Source organism: Scyliorhinus torazame, chromosome 10 (genome assembly GCF_047496885.1).
Source record: "Scyliorhinus torazame isolate Kashiwa2021f chromosome 10, sScyTor2.1, whole genome shotgun sequence".
In the NCBI taxonomy this organism is placed as follows: domain Eukaryota; kingdom Metazoa; phylum Chordata; class Chondrichthyes; order Carcharhiniformes; family Scyliorhinidae; genus Scyliorhinus; species Scyliorhinus torazame.
The window spans coordinates 182327907-182347731 of record NC_092716.1 but is presented as its reverse complement, the minus strand read 5'-3'; the positions used below and the strand labels follow the sequence as shown (position 1 = coordinate 182347731).

Below are 19825 nucleotides of genomic sequence, written 5' to 3'. Positions count from 1 at the left end.
GCCTTGCGCAGACCCGAGACATTCTCCGCGGCAGCGGCGCCATTAACCCCCGCCGACTTTTCTCCCATCGGAGACTTCGGCAACCGGCGGGGGTGGGATTCACGGTGGCCAACGGCCATTCTCCGACCCACTGGGGGGTCGGAGAATGACGCCCAAGATTTGGTTCAAATCAGCGAATTGGTAAAATCCTGATAGTATTAAATAAGCTAAAAAAAAATCAGAATTCACACAGTAGTGTATGAGAAAACACAAAATAAGACTATCTGTTGCATTTTATAGCAGTCAGTGGTGAGATTCCAAATCAGTGAAATGGGACCATTCAGGTTGCTCCCTTGTCTAACATGCCACCGACATTAAGGCCGGTATTCTCCGACCCCGCGCCGGGTCGGTGAATCCCCGGGGGGACGCGAGAATCGCGCCCCGCCGCCCCGACACTGGCTTACCTATTCTCCGGTGCCGATTCTCGGGTACCCGTGGGATCGCCGCCGTGCCGGTCGGGCCCATTGACAGCCCCCCCCCCGGCGATTCTCCGGGCCCCGATGGACCGAGTGGCTGCCGGGTTCTGCCAAGTCCTGCCGGCTTGGGTTACCCAGGTCCCACACGGCGGGACCTGGAAGGTGTGTCTGCGGGGGCCATCCTGGAGGGGGGGCGGTGGGATCCGACCCCGCGGGGGGCCTCTGCATTGGCCATGTCCGCGATCAGGGCCTACCGATCGGCTGGCGGGCTAATTCGGGGGAGGAGGCCTATGTTCCTTAGCGCCGAGCCCCTGTAGTACTATGCCATTTTGCCCTGGGACCAGCGTGGAGACAGGAACCCACGCGCATGCGCGGAATCATGCCGGCTGTTCCGCACCGGCTGGAGCTGCAGGGACCACTCCGGCGCCGACCTAGCCCCCTTGGAAGGGGCGCATTCCTCAATATCGGGGACCATTGACGCCGGAGAGGTTGGCGCCGCTTTTCAAGCCGGTATCAGAACTTGGCCGCGGGATTGGAGAATCCCGTCCTAAATATTTGGATAACTTTAGTCTGTATTAGTCTTGATCGCTGTTTAACTAGAAGGCTTGGTCAATTTAATATAGAGGTGAGGAGAAATATTTTCTCTCAGAGAGTCGCAAGTCTTTGGAACTCTCTTCCGCAAAAGATGGTGGAAGAGCGTCGTTGAATATTTCTAAGGCAGAGGAAGATAGTTTCTTACTCAGCAAGAGGGTGAAGATTATCAGGGGTAGGTAGGAATTTGGAGTTGAGGTTACAATCAGATCAGCCATAATCTTATTGAACACAGGATCAAAGGGCCAAGTGGCCTACTCTTGCTCCTAATTTGCATGTTCATATGTATTAAATTTTGATGCCCTTTTTGTCATTGAACTTGGAAGATAGAAACTTCAAATCTAAAGTTATGTTTTACCTGAATGATGTACAAATAGGGATTCATTTGGAAAAATGAAAGATAATGTACGGTACAAATGGCTAATAACTTACTTGTTCCAGTTTCTGATATGTCTGGCCCAGGAAGTAACTTGCTTTTATGGTCAGGTGACACACTTTTCAGAAATGATTGCGATTCTTCATTATCTCGATTACAACCTTGATAGAATGTAAATGTCAGGAGTATGAGAAATTAAACATTACATAATATATTGAAGAGTTATCTGCTAAAACTAATGCCCTTTTTGCAAATATCGAGTTCATGTTTTATATGTTCCCGAATATAAAGTTTCAGGAATTGAAGTTTTAACTGTAGAAATTGGGAGCATCGATTAAGAAACTGAAAGGTAACCCTGATTAAAATGCATTGTTTTATTGTTTCCCACTTCTCCAATGCCACTGCCATCCACCGCTCTAATCCCAACCTCCATGCCATCCCCTTGCACCCGAGGTATCCACATGCCATGTGTCCAATGTCATCCTGTCCCTCTCATCCCTCCCATGCCAGCCTGATCCCAAGCTATTCCATCCATCTGATGCCATTCTTCTCATCACTCCTTCCAGAGCTGTCCACCCATCTGCATTCAAGGGGAAGGGTCAGAGAGGCATGTAATTTGGGGAGTTTACTGGTTCCTTCTGCGCCTAAGCTGGCTCCCCCCACATTCCCCCCCCATCCGCCCACACCCCCCCCCTTCCATGTCTGCTGAGGGGTGAAGGAGGCACAGTGGTCACTCCAGCATAGCGTGGATGCCCTGAAGTGGGGTTGTGAGATAAGACATGCCATTGCCACTGGGTCTTGGACCCTGACGTATTGGAATCTTTGTGCTTATGCAACCATGTGATGAAACGTCCCTGGCAGAGCGAATAATGTGGTTCATCCTTTTTTTGACACTGTATGACTGACCTCTTGTGTACCTTCTGGGCACTGACAGCATCAGCCACTTGCGCCCATGTCGTGTTGGTTTCCCTGTTTGGCCTCCTCCACTCATCAGATTATTAGAACACATTCCTGCACACCTACACATGGTCCAGGAGGCCGCATAGAGAGTCAGCATTGCAATATCAGAGCTGGGCTGGCAGATGACCTTGCAGACATCTCTGTGTTTTTGATCTGACTGTGTGGATGTTGGCATTGTTTAAATATAGGGGACTGGATTCTCCGATTTTGAGGTTTTGTCCGGAGGAAGTGTCTAGTTTTACGATGACAAAAATCGGCAAACCCCAGCACCGACGCTCCGACCAGTGAGGGGCTAGCAGCCGCATCACATAAAATACACGGCCTTCACTGAATAAACGCCGGGTCAGTGGCCGCGCATGGGCGCAGTGACGACCTGCAGCGGTCACGCTGTACAATATGGCACCAGCAGTGCATGGACCCAACCTGTCAGATAGTGCCCCCCTAGACTTCCCCTCGCCACCCCCCACCAGTCCCCACAGCCCTCATCAAAGACCCCCAGCCAGCAGCATGGCTCCCCTCCCCCACTGACTGTGGCAGCACTGGACACAGTTCACAGCCGCCATGCTGGGTTCCCGACTGCTGAGACCATGGCCGGGATTCTCCCCTACCCGGCGGGGCAGGGGGTCCCGGCGGAATGGAGTGGCGTGAACCACTCCGGCGTCGGGCCGCCCCAAAGGTGCGGATTTCTCCGCATCTTTAGGGGCTAAGCACTCTCCGTGAGGGGCTAGGCCCGCGGTGGAGTGGTTTCCGCTCCACCAGCTGGCGTGGTAGGCCGTTGGCGCCATGCCAGCCGGGGCCGAAAGGACTTCGCCGGGCGGCGGAAGTCCGCACATTCGCTGGAGCATCAGCGGCCGCTGAGGTCATCCCCGCGCATGCTCGGGGTGGGTATCTCTTACGCGTCGGCCATTGCGGAGGCTGTGGCCGAGGCGGAGGGAAAAGAGTGCCCCCACGGCACAGGCCCGCCCGCGGATTGGTGGGCCCCGATTGCGGGCCAGGCCACCGTGGGGGCACTCCCCGGGGCCAGATCGCCCCGGGCCCCCCCCAGGACCCTGGAGCCCACCTGCGCCGCCTAGTCCCACCGGTAAGAGAGGTGGTTTGATTCTCGTCAGCGGGACAGGCATGACAGCAGCGGGACTTCGGCCCATCGCGGGCCAGAGAATAGCTGGGGGGGGGGGGCGCTGACCGGCGCGGCGCGGCGCGATTCCCGCCCCCGCCGAATATTCGGTGCCAGAGAATTCAGCAACCGGCGGGGGCGGGATTCACGCCAGCTCCCAGCGATTCTCCTACCTGGCCGGGGGGTCGGAGAATCCCGGCCCATGAGTCAACCGTGCGGTCGGCAAATCGACCCATCGGGGGCGAAGCATCGGGGGAGGGCCTTCGGGTAACTTCCTGACGTCTTCACAACTGCGTGTGGTGTACTCCTTGATGACACCGTTTTGGAGGGGGTGGAGCATCCGAAAACAGGTGCCACCCCCGATACGGTCATAAAAAGGGATTCTCTGCCCAACCGCGCTTTACGAAATCGGCGTCAGCAAGTGGAAAATCCCGTTGAGTCCTGTATCTGATGGCAGGATGCGCCCCATCACTGAAAACAGCACAAATCTCCTGATTCATCACTAATTATGTTGCAGAATATATGACATGGGGCGAAATTCTCCCCCAACGGCGGGATGTCTGCCGACTGGCGCCAAAGACGGCGCCAATCAGGCTGGCATCGCGCCGGCCCAAAGGTGCGGAATGCTCTGCATCTTTGGCGGCCTAGCCCCAACATTGAGGGGCTAGGCCGACGCCGGAGGGATTTCCGCCCCGCCAGCTGCCGGAAATGGCGTTTGTTGCCCCGCCAGCTGGCGGAAATGGCGTTTGTTGCCCCGCCAGCTGGCGCGGAAATGCAGCGCATGCGCGGGAACGTCAGCGGCCGCTGTCAGTTTCCCGGCGCATGCGCGGGAGCGTCAGCGGCCGCTGTCAGTTTCCCGGCGCATGCGCGGGAGCGTCAGCGGCCGCTGTCAGTTTCCCGCGCATGCGCAGTGGGGAGAGTCTCTTCTGCCTCCGCCATGGTGGAGGCTGTAGCGGAGGCGGAAGGGAAAGAGTGCCCCCATGGCACAGGCCCGCCCGCAGATCGGTGGGCCCCGATCGCGGGCCAGGCCACCGTGGGGGCACCCCCCGGGGTCAGATCGCCCCGCGCCCCCCCCCAGGACCCCGGAGCCCGCCCACGCCGCCTGGTCCCGCCGGGAAATACCAGGTTTGATTTACGCCGGCGGGACAGGCAATTTCTGGGCGGGACTTCGGCCCATCCGGGCCGGAGAATTGAACGGGGGGTCCTGCCAACCGGCGCGGCCTGATTCCCGCTCCCGCACAATCTCCGGTACCGGAGACTTCGGCGGGAGCGGGGGCGGGATTCACGGCGGCCAACGGCCATTCTCTGACCCGGCGGGGGGTCGGAGAATGACGCCCATGGTTTCCTGTCGGCCTCTGCAGTGGGAGACACTCCCCGTCCCTGCACCTGTCACGGGGGAATTCTGCCCTATGAGTCAAAGGGCGGGATTCTCCCACCCCAGCCGGGCCGGAGAATCGCTGGGGGGTGGTGTGAAACCTGCCCCGCCACCCCGCGCCGGATTCTGGATTCTCCGGCTCTGGTTTTTCGGCAGGGGTGGAAATCGCGTCGTGCTGGTCGGGGGCAGTTGGCAGTGGCCCCTCCCCCCCCCCCCCCGGCGATTCTCCGCTTCGCGATGGGCCGAGTGGCCGCCCGTTTTCGGCCAGTCCCGTCAGCGTAAATCAACCAAGGTGCTTACCAGCAGGACCTGGCTCTGCGGGCGGCCTGCGGAGTCCTTGGGGGGGGGGGGGGGAACGCGGGGGGATCTGGCCCCGGGGGGGGGCCCACCGATCCGCGGGTGGGCCTGTGCCGTGGGGGCACTCTTTCCCTCCGCGCCGGCCGCTGTAACGGTCCGCCATGGCCGGCGCGGAGAAGAACCCCCCTGCGCATGCGCTGGGATCACGCCAGAACCCGCTGGCACTCCCGCACATGCGCCAACCCGTTCCGGCCAGCGGAGGCCCTTCCGCACCTTCCGGGGGGCCCGACGCTGGAGTGGATCATGCCACTCCTTGGCGTCGGTACGGCCCGCCCTGCCGGATAGCGGAGAATCCCGGCAAAAGTTTTTCACTGTGGAGATCAATCCAAAGAAACCAGTAAATAGTCACCACTGCACAAACTTTACTATATACCAACGTCGGTCATGTTAAACTTCAATCCTGCCCTTCATCTCCAGAATTTTTCCCAAAGCCACAGCACTTTCCTGCCTTTGAGAATATTCATAAATTTCAATTAATGATTTTTATTGGTTATGTTAGAAGGGAAATGTACCCTACAAACCAACATGGATAAATAAACTTACAACTTTATAATCACTGAAGTAATTACTAGGCACATAGTTGAAAAGATTGGAATTTTCGTACTACTAGACCAGCCAATGCTCTTCTCCTTGATATTCAGTATTTCATCATATAATGGAAAGTGTCATTAATTAATAAATCCAAAATTGAATTTTGCAAATGGCCTTCATTCATATTCCTCCCACTGTTTACACTACACCAAACTTACTGATATAAATACATGGGATAGATTTGACAAAAAGGATGGCATGAAATGGATGGAATGGCTTGGGATCAAGATGGCATTGGAGAGCTGAGATGGAGAGGATAGCATTGGAAGGGTTACATAGGAAGCCTGGAATGGCTTATGATGGCAGAAGGATGCCTTGGGTGTGAGGGGATGGAATGGAGGAAGGGATTGGAAAGATGAAATACATGGGATGGGGATGACACAGGAGACATCGAAGGGGGGGAATGGCATTGGAATGATGGCATGGAAAGGGGGGAATGGGGAGGGATGGGATGACAATGCTATGGGAGGGAGAGGATAGCATTAGAAAGATGGATGGCCATGGCATTGGCGAAGTGAGAAGAAGGAGATGGCATGCAAAGGATCGATGTGTGGGAGCTGTAAATGGCATTAGGAAGGGTATGATATAGGAAAGTTCACCTGGAAAAATGAAATTGCATGAGATGGGAATGGCATAGGAGGTAGGGGATGGCAGAGGGATGGCATGGGAAGGCTGCAATTACATGGTGGCATGGGAAAGCTGCAATAACATGGGTTTGTAATGGCTGATATATGGATTGAAAGCATGTCTTGGGTCTCTAATGTAACGTATTGCCATATTAATGGAAAAATCTTCTTCAAAACAAGATTATCTACCAGATCTGAACACACTAAATCACAATAAACCCAAAAGCACTCTTGACATCACTTCTTTAAATACAATACATCATTTGGTCATTCCAGAATTAGCCAATTGCAGGGGATGAGTTTTTATTCGGCACTGGAGGGAGGATTGGAGGAAGACGGACTGTTATTTCCCACTGACAACCAGCCTGCTGGCCTGGTCCCACAAGTGGTGAGCAGATAGCCAGTTTGGACCATTAAAGGGCCTATTAATGTCATTCTGCTGATGCTAACTGAACATTTCCAGTCAGGATACAGAAGCATCCCACTGAGCCTGAAACACAGCCAAGGGTCTCCCAAAGGAAAATCCCAGCATCTGTTTTTTTAAGTGATGTTAGTTGAGGAATAAACATTGGCCGCAACATCAGGACAATTCTATTGCCTAGATTTTCCAATCAAGTCTCTGAAATCTCTGTTACAGAGGTGGGAGCACTGACACTGAGCCAGATCTGATTTATATAGATTCCTTTCAAATAATGTTGAAGAATTTGAAATTGCATTGTTGAAACAAAGTGAGCTGTGATGTAAAGAGAAATAGGCTTAAGTGTCACGTGTATGGCTCCTCAAATATAACTGGAGGATTAAGCTTTTGAAATAATTAATCCAACCACAGAGCCTTTTCCTTAATCATTGTGACCATGACCAGCATGATAACAATGCTTAAAGATCCACTCACTCCACCAGCAGTCCACAGGGACCCTATAGGTTGCTATCTACAGGGTGAACTGCAGAAATTCACAAAGGGTTCTTAAACAATACCTTCCAAATCCACAAACTTGCACCTCCACGTTCCCGCTTAAATCACAGATCATTATGCCATGGATCTGATATTACGTTGCTTCATCATCATAGGCTAAAAATTCAAGTGGAGCCTAATCAAGAGCATTATGGGAGTGCCATCATCAGACAGACTTCATAGATATACAGTGCAGAAGGAGGCCATTCAGCCCATCGAGTCTGCACTGACCGACTTAAGCCCTCACTTCCACCCTATCCCCGTAACCCAAGTCTAACCTTTTTGGTCACTAAGGGCAATTTATCATGGCCAATCCACCTAACCTGCACATCTTTGGACTGTGGGAGGAAACCGGAGCACCCGGAGGAAACCCATGCAGACACAGGGAGAACATGCGCACAGACAGTGACCCAGCAGGAAATTGAACCTGGGACCCTGGCGCTGTGAAGCCACAGTGCTATCCATTTGTGATACCGTGCTGCCCGATAAAGCTAATGTGGTGATTTAAACTGAGCATCACCACGGATGAGAGGCAAGTTTGAGAAGGCAGGCCTTCATGAATAACCTCAGCCGATATAGGAATTGAACCCACACTGCCGGCCTGGCTCCGAATCGCAAACCAGCTGTCGAGCCAAGTGAGCTAAACCGCCCGCCAGGGATACAAAATGAAGGTACGCCAGCATCTTTATGCAACAAGGAGCGATGGGCAATAAATGCTGACATTGCTTAAAGCTCCCATCGCCAAAGAATGAGTTAGAGAAAATAAATTGATAACAGACCTTTTCACTCATTTAGAAGGTTAAACAAGTGTCTTACCTTTTGAATGCTTTCTCCAAAAGTAAATTCCAAAGCCAAGTGTTATGCCTAATAATGCCAGGACACAGATTGTAGCTCCAATAGCAAGCGAATGATTCTTCGATTCTGGAAAAGTTCAAGAGTATTTTTTAAAATAGGTATTTAAATTAATTTAAAGCGTTAGGGGAGTTGGTAATGAGACATGGGGCCGGATTCTCCTTTGCGGCAGCAGCCAGGGAATTTTCGACGCGTGGGGCTACCCATAATGGGAAACCCCACTGGCCGGCTGGCGAGACAAAGAATCCCGGGGGCGCGCCGCACTAGATATCTGGACGGAATCCTCCGTAGCCCAACGCCGAAATCGTGATCTGCAATCGGGCAGAGGATGGATTTCCATGCTGAAATCGGGACCGGTGTCGGCTTGACGCCGGTTCACCATGCTCCACCCCCTCCAAACTGCCGTCATCGTGCCATGCGCCGCACGCCATTTCAAGAGGGTTGGCACGTCATCGACTGACCCACCTGCGATGCTCCGCCCCCAATGGGCTGTGTTCCCAACGGTGTGGGCCACGTGTGAGCCAGGGGTTGGGCTGTGGGGTCGCGGATGACAGGTTGGGTTTACGCACGGTCGACGCCATGTTGTATGGCGCGACCGGTGCAGGTCGTTAGTCGTGCAAATGCAAGGCCAGGGACCCAGCCATTCTCCGGCCATTTTCGGCACTGGTGGCGGGAGTTTCAGTTGGCGCCAGTGCTAGCCCCTCACCGGTACCAGAATCGGTGAGGGATCCACGCCGATGTTTCGATTGTGAAAGACCACACATGCTCCGCTGGCGTCAGTACTCAGTCTCCCAAACGGAGAATACAGCCCCTGGTGTGGCGGGACAGAGAATCTCGCCCATGATATTTAACAGAGTTCTCAAGCATATTTGGTGTTAACTCTCAGTTCCTCAGAACAATAGTAAGAGCGTAGAAAACAATTAGAATCAAGACTAACTAGGAGAAATAAAATGTAAATACTATTAATGGTTGCTTCCTTCGATTATTCACAAGGAAGATATGAGCAGCTTGCATTCCCCAAAGTTTCTTTTTTCAAATAAAATCAATTACTGAGGTATAAATGTGACGGATGTCTTAAGAATGTTCAAAGTGCTTCAAGCAAATAATCAAAAGTGATAGGTGATATTTATCTCAGAGTGCACTGAGAGATTAGGAAGCAGGGGCGAAATTCTCCCCCAACGGCGCGATGTCCGCCGACTGGCGCCAAAGACGGCGCCAATCAGAAGGGCATCGCGCCGGCCCAAAGGTGCAGAATGCTCTGCATCTTTGGCGGCCTAGCCCCAACATTGAGGGGCTAGGCCGACGCCGGAGGGATTTCCGCCCCGCCAGCTGGCGGAAATGGCGTTTGTTTCCCCGCCAGCTGGCGTGGAAATGCGGCGCATGCGCGGGTGCGTCAGCGGCCGCTGACAGTTTCCCAGCGCATGCGCGGGAGCGTTAGCGGCCGCCGACAGTTTCCCGCGCATGCGCAGTGGGGAGAGTCTCTTCCGCCTCCGCCATGGTGGAGGCCGTGCCGGAGGCGGAAGGGAAAGAGTGCCCCCACGGCACAGGCCCGCCCGTGGATCGGTGGGCCCCGATCGTGGGCCAGGCCACCATGGGAGCACCCCCCGGGGTCAGATCGCCCCACGGGCCCCCCCCCAGGACTCCGGAGCCCGTCCACGCCGCCTGGTCCCGCCGGTAAATACCAGGTTTGATTTACGCCGGCGGGACAGGCAATTTCTGGGCGGGACTTCGGCCCATCCGGGCCGGAGAATTGAACGGGGGGTCCCGCCAACCGGCGCGGCCCGATTCCCGCCCCCGCCCAATCTCCGGTACCGGAAACTTCGGCGGGGGCGGCATTCACGGCGGCCAACGGCCATTCTCCGACCCGGCGGGGGGTCGGAGAATGACGCCCCAGATTCGTGACATAATAATAATCATCAGGAAGGAATCCATCAAATTAGAGAAGTTACCAGAAGATTGAAACAGAATAATATTGTGCCAGCAGTAATCAAAAAGGGTGAGAATACAATAATAGACAACTGCAGGCCATTAATCTAACTTTAATTGTGTGTAAAAGGATGGAATTGATCAGTAGGAGTAAACTTGAACATTATCCATACCGTATTAACCTAATAATCAATTAACATGCTACATGTAAGAAGGAAAAATAACCATAAATATTCTAATTGAACAATGTTGAAATAGTTTGCTTCAAACTCGAATTGAAGCAACTGGAGAACCTAGGCATCATATGCTTGGTACAATTTGAAGAATGGGCTGCACCTGTGGTCCCAGTATTGAAGCCTGACAAGTCGATCCGCCTTTGCAGTGACGATAAGATGACCATCAACAGAGCCTCCTCTCTAGGCCGGTACCCCATACCACACATCAAAGACCTATTCGCAAAACTGGCTGAAGACACATATTCACAAAACTAGATATGAGCCATGTACACCTCCAGCTGGAGCTTGATGTTGTATTTTAAAAATTCATTACAAATAATTCCCACAAGTGGTGATACGAATATACTTGCCTACCTTTCAGAGTATCATCAGTATGTGCTAGTTTCCAGAGGGTAATGGAAAATATCCTTCAAGAATTTCCCAGGGTAGCCATATACCTGGATGACATATTAATCTCAGGGGCCACCAAGAAGGAACATTGGAAAAATTGGAGGAAGTCTTACAGCGATTCTCCAACACAGGTGTCTGCCTTAAAAGCAGAAAATGTAGGTTGTAGGCTCACGAGGTAACGAACCTTGGGTACCATGTTACAAGGACAGGCTACATCCCGTAGAAGACAAGTTAAAGGCTATCAAAGGACCCAAACACAATGGAATTAAAGTCATTCCTCAGCCTCATAAACGATTACGGGAATTTATACCTAATCTCACCACCTTGCTGGCCCTGCACACGCTGTTAAAAAATAATCAGAAGTGGTTGTGGCAAACACCACAAGATGAAGCTTTCACTAGGGTGAAGAAAAATCTATTGTCATCTAACATATTGACACATTCTGACCCCTCAAGGCCACTCATATTAACATGCGACGCCGTTCCTTATGGAGTAGGAACAGCACTATCTCATTGATGGGGCGATGGCAGCAAGAGGCCAATCATGCATTCATCTAGGACCTTTGCTGATGCAGAGAGGAGATAAGGTACAGATTGGCCGTGATATTCACAGGAATGAAGTTTCATCAATACGTCTACGGACAATACCTTACCATCATCATAGACTATGGACTTCTATTGGACCTCTTTAAAGAGGACAAAGCAATCCTTCCTATTGACTTGGCCCGAATCCAACCCAGAGCACTATTTATGGCTGAGTACAAGTTCCCTTTCGAGCATTGCCCAGGAATCCAAAATTAGGCCCAAAAGGACCCTGCACTGACAAAGCTATGCCATATCATTCGAAGTGACAGATTAAAAGGACACCCCACAGAGGACTTAAAACCCTTCCTCACAAAACACCAGCAACTAAGAGTGGAAGATGGCATTATCCTATGGGGAGCCCAAGTGATCGTCCCGCACCCCGGTCAACACCCAATATTGCAGGACAACATAGCAGCCACCCAGGAGTCTCAAAAATGAAGATGCTCCCAAGGAGCTAGGTCTGGTGGCCCAGACTCAATGTGGACATTGAGAATGTGGTAAGATACTGTTCATCCTGCCAAGAGAAGCAGAAGCTTCCACTGTCGGCCTCACTCTACCCATGGGAATGGCCAGTGAGACTTGGGTTATGGGTGCACGCAGTCTTTGCCAGACTATTCATGGGTTCTATGTTCCTCATCTTAATAGATGGCCATTCTAAATGGATGGATGTGCATCAGATGGGCGCCACCACCTCTAGCACCATTGTTGAGAGACTCCGACAGTCATTTAGCACCCGTGGAATACCAGAGTTCCTCGGAATGGGCAACGCGACTCTGTTCACCAGTGGGTAATTCCAGGTTTTATGAAGCACATCCGTAAGGCACCTTGGGCGAAATTCTCCGTTATCGGCGGAAAGTCCGCCGATCGGCGCAAATAAACGGCGCAAATCCCACTTGCGTCACGTCATAAAAATGGGACGATAGTCTCCGGCCCGAAATGGGCTAGCAGCGACGTAACGGGATCCGCGCTTGCGCAGTGGTTCACGCCGTGCAGCGTCATACGCGCTGCACGGCGTGACGGCTTATAAGGCCGCGCAGCTCCCCCCCACCCGACCGCAACACCCGACCGGAACACCCGACTGGATGGCTGGCCGTCGCTCAGCCCCGAGGTTCGAGTCACGTGATGTGGAGGCGCTCCTGGACGCGGTGGAGCAGAGGAGGGACGCCCTGTATCCCGGGCACGGCCGCAGAGTTGCCCCACGCCACAGCCGGCGTCTGTGGAGGGAAGTGGCAGAGGCCGTCACCGCTGTGGCCCTGACACCACGAACAGGCACCCAGTGCCACAAGAAGGTGAACGACCTCGTCAGAGCAGGCAGGGTGAGCCTCCCCATATCCCCCCTCCCCCATATCCCCCCTCCCCCATATCCCCCATCCCCCATATCCCCACTCCCCCATATCCCCCATATCCCCCCTCCCCCATATCCCCCCTCCCCCATATCCCCCATATCCCCCCTCCCCCATATCCCCCCTCCCCATATCCCCCCTTCCCCATATCCCCCCTCCCCCATATCCCCCATATCCCCCCTCCCCATATCCCCCTTCCCCCATATCCCCCATATCCCCCCTCCCCCATATCCCCCATATCCCTCCAGCATGCGACGCCCGCAGGATGCCCCTCGGAGACCACGGGAGACGGAGAGACCCGCACCCTCCAGCATGCGACGCCCGCAGGATGCTCCACGGAGACCACGGGAGACGGAGAGACCCGGACCCTCCAGCATGCGACGCCCGCAGGATGCCCCTCGGAGTCCACGGGAGACGGAGAGACCCGGACCTGGAGCAACAGGGAGACGACACCCCCGTCACGTGCGGGAGCGACCACCCAGCGATGAGGGGGGCAGCCACAGGCCCCCGTCACATCCGAGCCAGGACACCACTACCCAGGACACCACTATCCAGGACACCCCTACCCGGGACACCACTACCCAGGACACCCCTACCCGGGACAGCACTACCCGGGACAGCACTACCCAGGACACCCCTACCCGGGACAGCACTACCCGGGACAGCACTACCCAGGACACCCCTACCCGGGACAGCACTACCCGGGACAGCACTACCCAGGACACCCCTACCCGGGAAGACGAAATACCGGACAGTGACTCAGAGTGGATGGGTGGAGACGAACCCCCACCCCAAAGTGCCATGGAGTCAGAGTGGGACGAAGAGCACGACACAACGCCACTGCTGTCACCAACACCCTCCACCATCGCAGAAACACTCACCACGGTTGGGCACTTTAGTGATGAGGCGTCTGGTACACTCACTGGTGCGCACAACACAGCCGTCCCGGTACAGCAGGTGGAGGTAGGAGCAGCAGAGGGACCGGGTGGTCGGAGGGCAGCCCAGGCCAAGCGAACATCTGCCACCCAGATGGATCCCGGGTTCCTGCAGTTACCACACCCACACATAGATCCGATGCAACCACCGACACGGAGACGAGCGAATAGGGTCACGGGTGGCTTGCGTCGGCTGCGGTCGCAGGTGGAGGAGTCCACCCGCGTCCAGGAGCTGGGAGTGGTCCCAGTCATGCGTGCCACCCAGGCTGACACCGCACGGGTGGCGTCCGCGGTGGAGGCAATGGGTGCGACGGTGTCAGACATGGGGAACGGTTTGCGAGGCCTGGGGCCTTCCGTGCAGGCGGCGTCTGTGGCCCAGGAAATGGCTGCCCTCTCACAGGAGGCCATGAGCCAGTGCCAGCGCCAGATGGCAGAGGCGCTCAACGCCATAGCCCAGTCTCAGCAGGCCATGGCCCAGTCTCAGCAGGCCATAGCCCAGTCTCTGCAGGCCATGGCCCAGTCGCTGTAGGCCATGGCCCAGTCTCAGCAGGCCATGGCCCAGTCTCTGCAGGCCATGGCCCAGTCTCAGCAGGCCATCGCTGAGGGCATCGGCGCCAGTGGCCATGTGCGAGTCGGCATCGCACTGTCACAGACAGGGTTTGCCAACCCCCTGGGCTCCATGGCTGCAAACCTGCAGACCCCTGTCGATACCAGCACGGGCCTCCAGGACTGGCAGCGCCAGATGTCGGGGGGGCGTCGGATGGCCAGTCCGTTCACATCCCCCACCCATGTAGAGGCCTGGGGGCCATCGGGCACCCCGAGGGAGGAGGAGGTGGTGTGGTCCGTCCCGGCTCCCTCTGTAGGTCAGGTTCCGGTACACCGCGACACCTCGGACTCCCCCCCCTTCCGTCCCAGGTGCATCGGGTGGGCAACGGGCAGGACAGGCTGGCAGCTCGCCATCCCAGTCGCCGGGGCCGCAGCCTGGCCCATCTAGGCCAGGACGCCCCAGGAAACGGCCGCCAAAGGGATCCAGTGTCAGAGGGCAGGAATCACAGGAGTCCACTTCCAGTTCTGCTGTACCGTCTGGGGAACCACGTAGACGTAGTCAAAGGGCCTGTAAGGCCAAACAATTAGACACTGAGTAAGTTGGCACGGGTGCAGGGCACAGATGAGTTTTAGGGGCTAGGGCACGTGCCTGAACTCCTTTGGTTATTCAAGTCAATGTTACACCTACCAAAGCTGCCTTTGTGCTCTGTCCAAAGTGTGCGGGCGTGTCATGTACGTTGAGCGCAAGTGTGTGTGTGAGGGGTGGTCTTACCTCAGCCCCAGGTGAGTCTGCCCCCTTCCCCCTGGGCCGCCATCAACATCCCCCGGGCAGAGGACGGGACCGTGCGCTGCAGTGTCACAGCCGCATGCAGGGATGGTCCGGGTGGATGGTGGTACTGTGGCCATGGGTCAGACATAGTCCAACGATGTAGAGCCAGGAGCTCATCGCAGGGCAGGTTGTCATCATCCTCCATGGCCTGCGATAGACACGCGTCCACCCGCAACTGGGTGAGCCCAGCCCGTTGTGCCGCCGGTGGATCGGCAATCGGGGGGGGGGGGGGTGGTGTGCATGCGGGTGGGGTGTGTGGGGTTGGGGAGGGGGGTGAGGGTGCTGGGTGGGTGGATGGGTGGGGGGTGTGAGTGGTCGGCTGTTGCCATGGTGTGCGGTCTGTGGCCATAGTACCCGATTCCCACGCCCATCTAGTCAGTGAAGCGGGCGGCTATCAGTCTGTCCCGTGCCCGCTGGGCCAGCCGGTAACGGTGGACAGCCACCCGCCTGTGTCTACCCCGTCTGCCCTGACCATTACCCCCATCCCCCTCATCTGGGGAGGACTGTGCCTCTTCCTGCTGCTCCTCCACTCCGCCCTCCTCTGCCTGCGGCACATCGCCCCCCTGCTGGGCTATGTTGTGCAGGACGCAGCACACCACAATGATGCGGCCGACCCTATCTGACCGATACTGGAGGGCGCCCCCAGAGAGGTCCAGGCACCTGAAACGCATCTTCAGCACGCCAAAGCACCTCTCGATCACTCCCCTTGTCGCTACATGGGCATCATTGTAGCTGTTCTCCGCCTCATTGCGTGGCCTCCGTATCGGCGTCATCAGCCGCGATCGCAATGGGTAGCCCCTGTCGCCCAGCAACCAGCCCCTCAGCTGGGGATGGCGTCCCTCGTACATGCCGGGGATGGATGACCGCGACAACACGAATGAGTCGTGTACACTGCCTGGGTGACGGGCGCAGACGTGCAGGATCATCATGCGGTGGTCGCAGACCACCTGTACGTTCATCGAATAGGTCCCCTTCCTATTAGTGAACACGGCCCTGTTATCTGCAGGTGGCCGCACCGCGACGTGCATCCCATCGATCGCGCCCTGGACCATGGGGAACCCGGCAACGGCAGAGAAGCCCACGGCCCGGGCATCTTGGCTGGCCCGGTCCACGGGGAAGCGGATGTAGCGGTGCGCCATGGCATAAAGGTCACCTGTCACTGCCCGGATGCACCGGTGCACCAATGTCTGTGATATGCCGGACAGGTCCCCACTCGGTGCCTGGAATGACCCCGTTGCATAAAAGTTCAGGGCCACCGTAACCTTGACGGACACGGGGAGAGGGTGTCCCCCGCCAGTACCACGCGGTGACAGGTGTGCCAGCAGGTGGCAGATGTGTGCCACGGTTTCCCGGCTCATCCGGAGTCTCCTCCTGCATTCCCGGTCCGTGAGGTCCTGGTATGACTGCCGGGGCCGGTACACACGGGGCGCCCTCGGGTGCCTCCGTTGCCGTGGGGCCGCGACGTCCTCCTCCCCCTCCTCGTCCTGTCGGTCAGGTGTCCCTCCAGCCTGGGCGGCTGCCGCCTGCCCCTCTGCGGCAGCCTGCGCCGCCTCTCTGGCACGCTCCTCCTCCTCCTCCTCATCCAGGGCAACATAGACATGAGCGGCTGCCACCACGGCGGCCAACATCGCTGGATGGTCTGAAAACATGACGGCCTGGTGGGGGGGGAGGGGAACGACGACATGTCATCATTGCCCATATCCCCGCCTCCCCCCAGGCAGGTGGCATGGACCGCATGGGTCCAACTGTTGGAGGCTGGCACCTGGCCAGGTGGACCAACTCATTTGCCCTCCCATCACCCTCCTCGGCACGGACCCCCTCCAACCCCCAACCTCCACCCCGGCACGGACCCCCCCCCCCAACCAACACCCCGGCACGGACCCCCCCCCAACCTCCACCCTGGCACGGACCCCCTCCCCAACCTCCACCACGGCACGGACCCCCCCCAACCCCCAACCTCCACCCCGGCACGGACCCCCTCCCCAACCTCCACCCCGGCACGGACCCCCTCCCCAACCTCCACCCCGGCACGGCCCCCCCCCAACCTTCACCCCAGCACGGACCCCCTCCAACCCCCAACCTCCACCCCAGCACGGACCCCCTCCAACCCCCAACCTCCACCCCAGCACGGACCCCCTCCCCAACCTCCAACCCGGCACGGACCCCCCCCCCAACGTTCACCCCAGCACGGACCCCCTCCAACCCCCAACCTCCACCCCAGCACGGACCCCCTCCAACCCCCAACCTCCACCCCAGCACGGACCCCCTCCAACCCCTAACCTCCACCCCAGCAAGGACCCCCTCCCCCACCTCCACCCCGGCACGGACCCCCCCCCCCCCAACCCCCAACCTCCACCCCGGCACGGACCCCCTCCCCAACCTCCACCCCAGCACGGACCCCCCCCCAACCCCCAACCTCCACCCCAGCACGGACCCCCTCCCCAACCTCCACCCCGGCACGGACCCCCCCCTCCAACCCCCAACCTCCACCCCAGCACGGACCCCCTCCCGGCACTCCCCCGGAGCCCAGCCTACTCTAACCACCCCCTCCCGCCGCACACACACACACACAACCCGAGACACACCTCTCCTCACGCAATCAGTCTGCGGCCATGCCATTTCCTGCCCAGAGCCAACCCCCCAGGCCGTCACTCACCTCCTCGCTGGTCGGCGTGAGCCTGGAGCACCGGGTCACGCCGATGAAAAGGAGGTTTGATTCACGTCGACATGAACGGTCATCACGTCGACGGGACTTCGGCCCATCCGGAAGGGAGAATATCGGCAGGCCGAAAATCGGCTGCCTTGCGCAGACCCGTGACATTCTCCGCGGCAGCGGCGCCATTAACGCCCCGCCGACTTTTCTCCCTTCGGAGACTTCGGCGGGGGCGGGTGCGGGATTCACGGCGGCCAACGGCCATTCTCCGACCCGGCGGGGGGTCGGAGAATGACGCCCCTTATCACCCATCCTCAAAGGGCCTAGCCAAATGGGCGGTCCAAACATTTAGGAGCAACATGAAAAAACGAACCACAGGCTCGCTCAAGACAAAATTAGCACAGTTCATCTTTAATGATAGGACCATGCCACATACAACAACAACAGCAGAACTATTAATGGGTCAGTGCCTCCAGACCAGACTCAGCTTAATGTTCCCCAACTTAAGCAGGGAGGCAGAGATGAAGCCCAGACAAAAAACTACGACACTTGGAGACCCGACCGAGTCTTTGGGCCAGGAGACAGCGTACACATCCGTAACTTTGGCGATGGCTCCCCGTGGATCCTGGGAGGTTTAATCGAGAAAATGGAGCATGTCTTATAGAAGGTCAAAACCAAAGAGGAAAGCTTACGAAAACATTTAGACCACCTCAGAAGCAGGGAACCCCCCCCACTGAGGAAACAATTCATGTTAAAACGACACCCTCAAAGTAACCGTGCTGGTCTACAGCCAGGGCCCGAGAGTCAGTCAGCAAGATGTCGGGGTCTCAGCTCCGAAATGAAAGTATAGGGGACACAACTCCAGCCGGAGGTCACCGTTAAGAAAGATTCCCCAGCAGTGGCCTTTGACGCTTATAGTGGAAGAGACGATCCCCCATCCGCTATATATCTTGGGGGCCAGATGGATGTGATAACCCCCACGAGGACCACAGAGGAGCACTAACAGTTCTCCCCATAGGGCTTTTGGAGTTCGAGTTTCCCTAGTAGCAGACTGAAGCCCACCTAGCTGGAACACTTTAACTGTGCCCTTTAAGGGGCAGCGCACGGTGGCACAATGGTTAGCACTGCTGCCTCACGGCGACGAGGACCCGGGTTCGATCCCGGCTTTGGGTCACTGTCCGTGAGGAGTTTGCACATTCTCCCCATACCTGCATGGATTTCGCCCCCACAATCCAAAGATGTGCAGGGCAGGTGGATTGACCATGCTAAATTGCCCCTTAATTGGAAAAAATGAATTGGGTACTTAAAATTTTTTTTTTAACCTGTGCCCTTTAAATGCTGGCCCAAACCTGGGCAGGGAGAGCTGGCAGTCCTGGGTTAGGACTCTATTTCTTATGCTGTGGCAGTGGTTTTACTTTTGTACTGTAAATAAACCACGTTAACCTTCCTGCTCATGGGTCCTGGATTATCGCAAAACTGAAAGAAAGCAAAGAGTCCGAGTGATGTCAATACTGAAGAAGTCCAGCAAATTCTAAGTAGAAATCAACAAAGGTCATACATGTTGAACTAAACAGACAAAACAGCAGAACACAGATCCAAGCAGGTAATAATGAAACTTTACAGTACTTTGATCAGATCACACTATCACCATTCTGAAGTAGGTACAAAGGATGTAGTACAGAGGATATAAAAACATAAAATACTGCAGAAACGCAGCAGGTCTGGCAGCATCTGTGGAGGGAACAGCAATTTGGGTGGAACTTTGAGCCCCGGTTAGCCTTCAGCGAGAACGGAGACGTGGGCGGAAAATACGGTAAGAATCGGGAAACACAATTGTCGCCGGCGAGATTGCGCATTCCCATTTTCCAGGCCCCTAGCCCCTGGTGTAACGAGAATCCCGCCATGGTGAATGGGGGTGTCCTGAGATGAGACCCCTTAAAACCAGATAGCTAGGATATCACTAGAATAGTTCTTCATAAGCTGGTTTATTAAGGATTGAGGCTAATCATAGAAAGTATACCCAGTAATATTATTAAACATTAAACATGGACTTTTCGGACATTGCAGTAATAAGCATCAACCTCTTGCTAAAAGCAGTGGCCAAAATGCATGATGGGATTTAAGCTCACTAACT

At 56.0% G+C, this 19825-nt stretch overlaps 1 protein-coding gene and 1 pseudogene across 2 annotated transcripts in view; both read right to left on the bottom strand.

Annotated features, from left to right (window-relative positions):
- The window catches only part of LOC140430276 (colorectal mutant cancer protein pseudogene), a 183653-nt pseudogene that overhangs the window by 110590 nt on the left and 53238 nt on the right, over nucleotides 1-19825 (bottom strand).
- Nucleotides 1-19825, bottom strand: part of LOC140384404 (uncharacterized) — a 109775-nt gene that overhangs the window by 57227 nt on the left and 32723 nt on the right. For both annotated transcript variants that reach the window (XM_072466079.1, XM_072466080.1), the window contains exons 4-5: nucleotides 8214-8318; nucleotides 1479-1583 (exon numbers count right to left, since the gene is read on the bottom strand). In XM_072466079.1, coding sequence (XP_072322180.1) covers nucleotides 1479-1583; nucleotides 8214-8318 — 210 coding nt within the window. The remainder of the gene's footprint in view (nucleotides 1-1478; nucleotides 1584-8213; nucleotides 8319-19825) is intronic.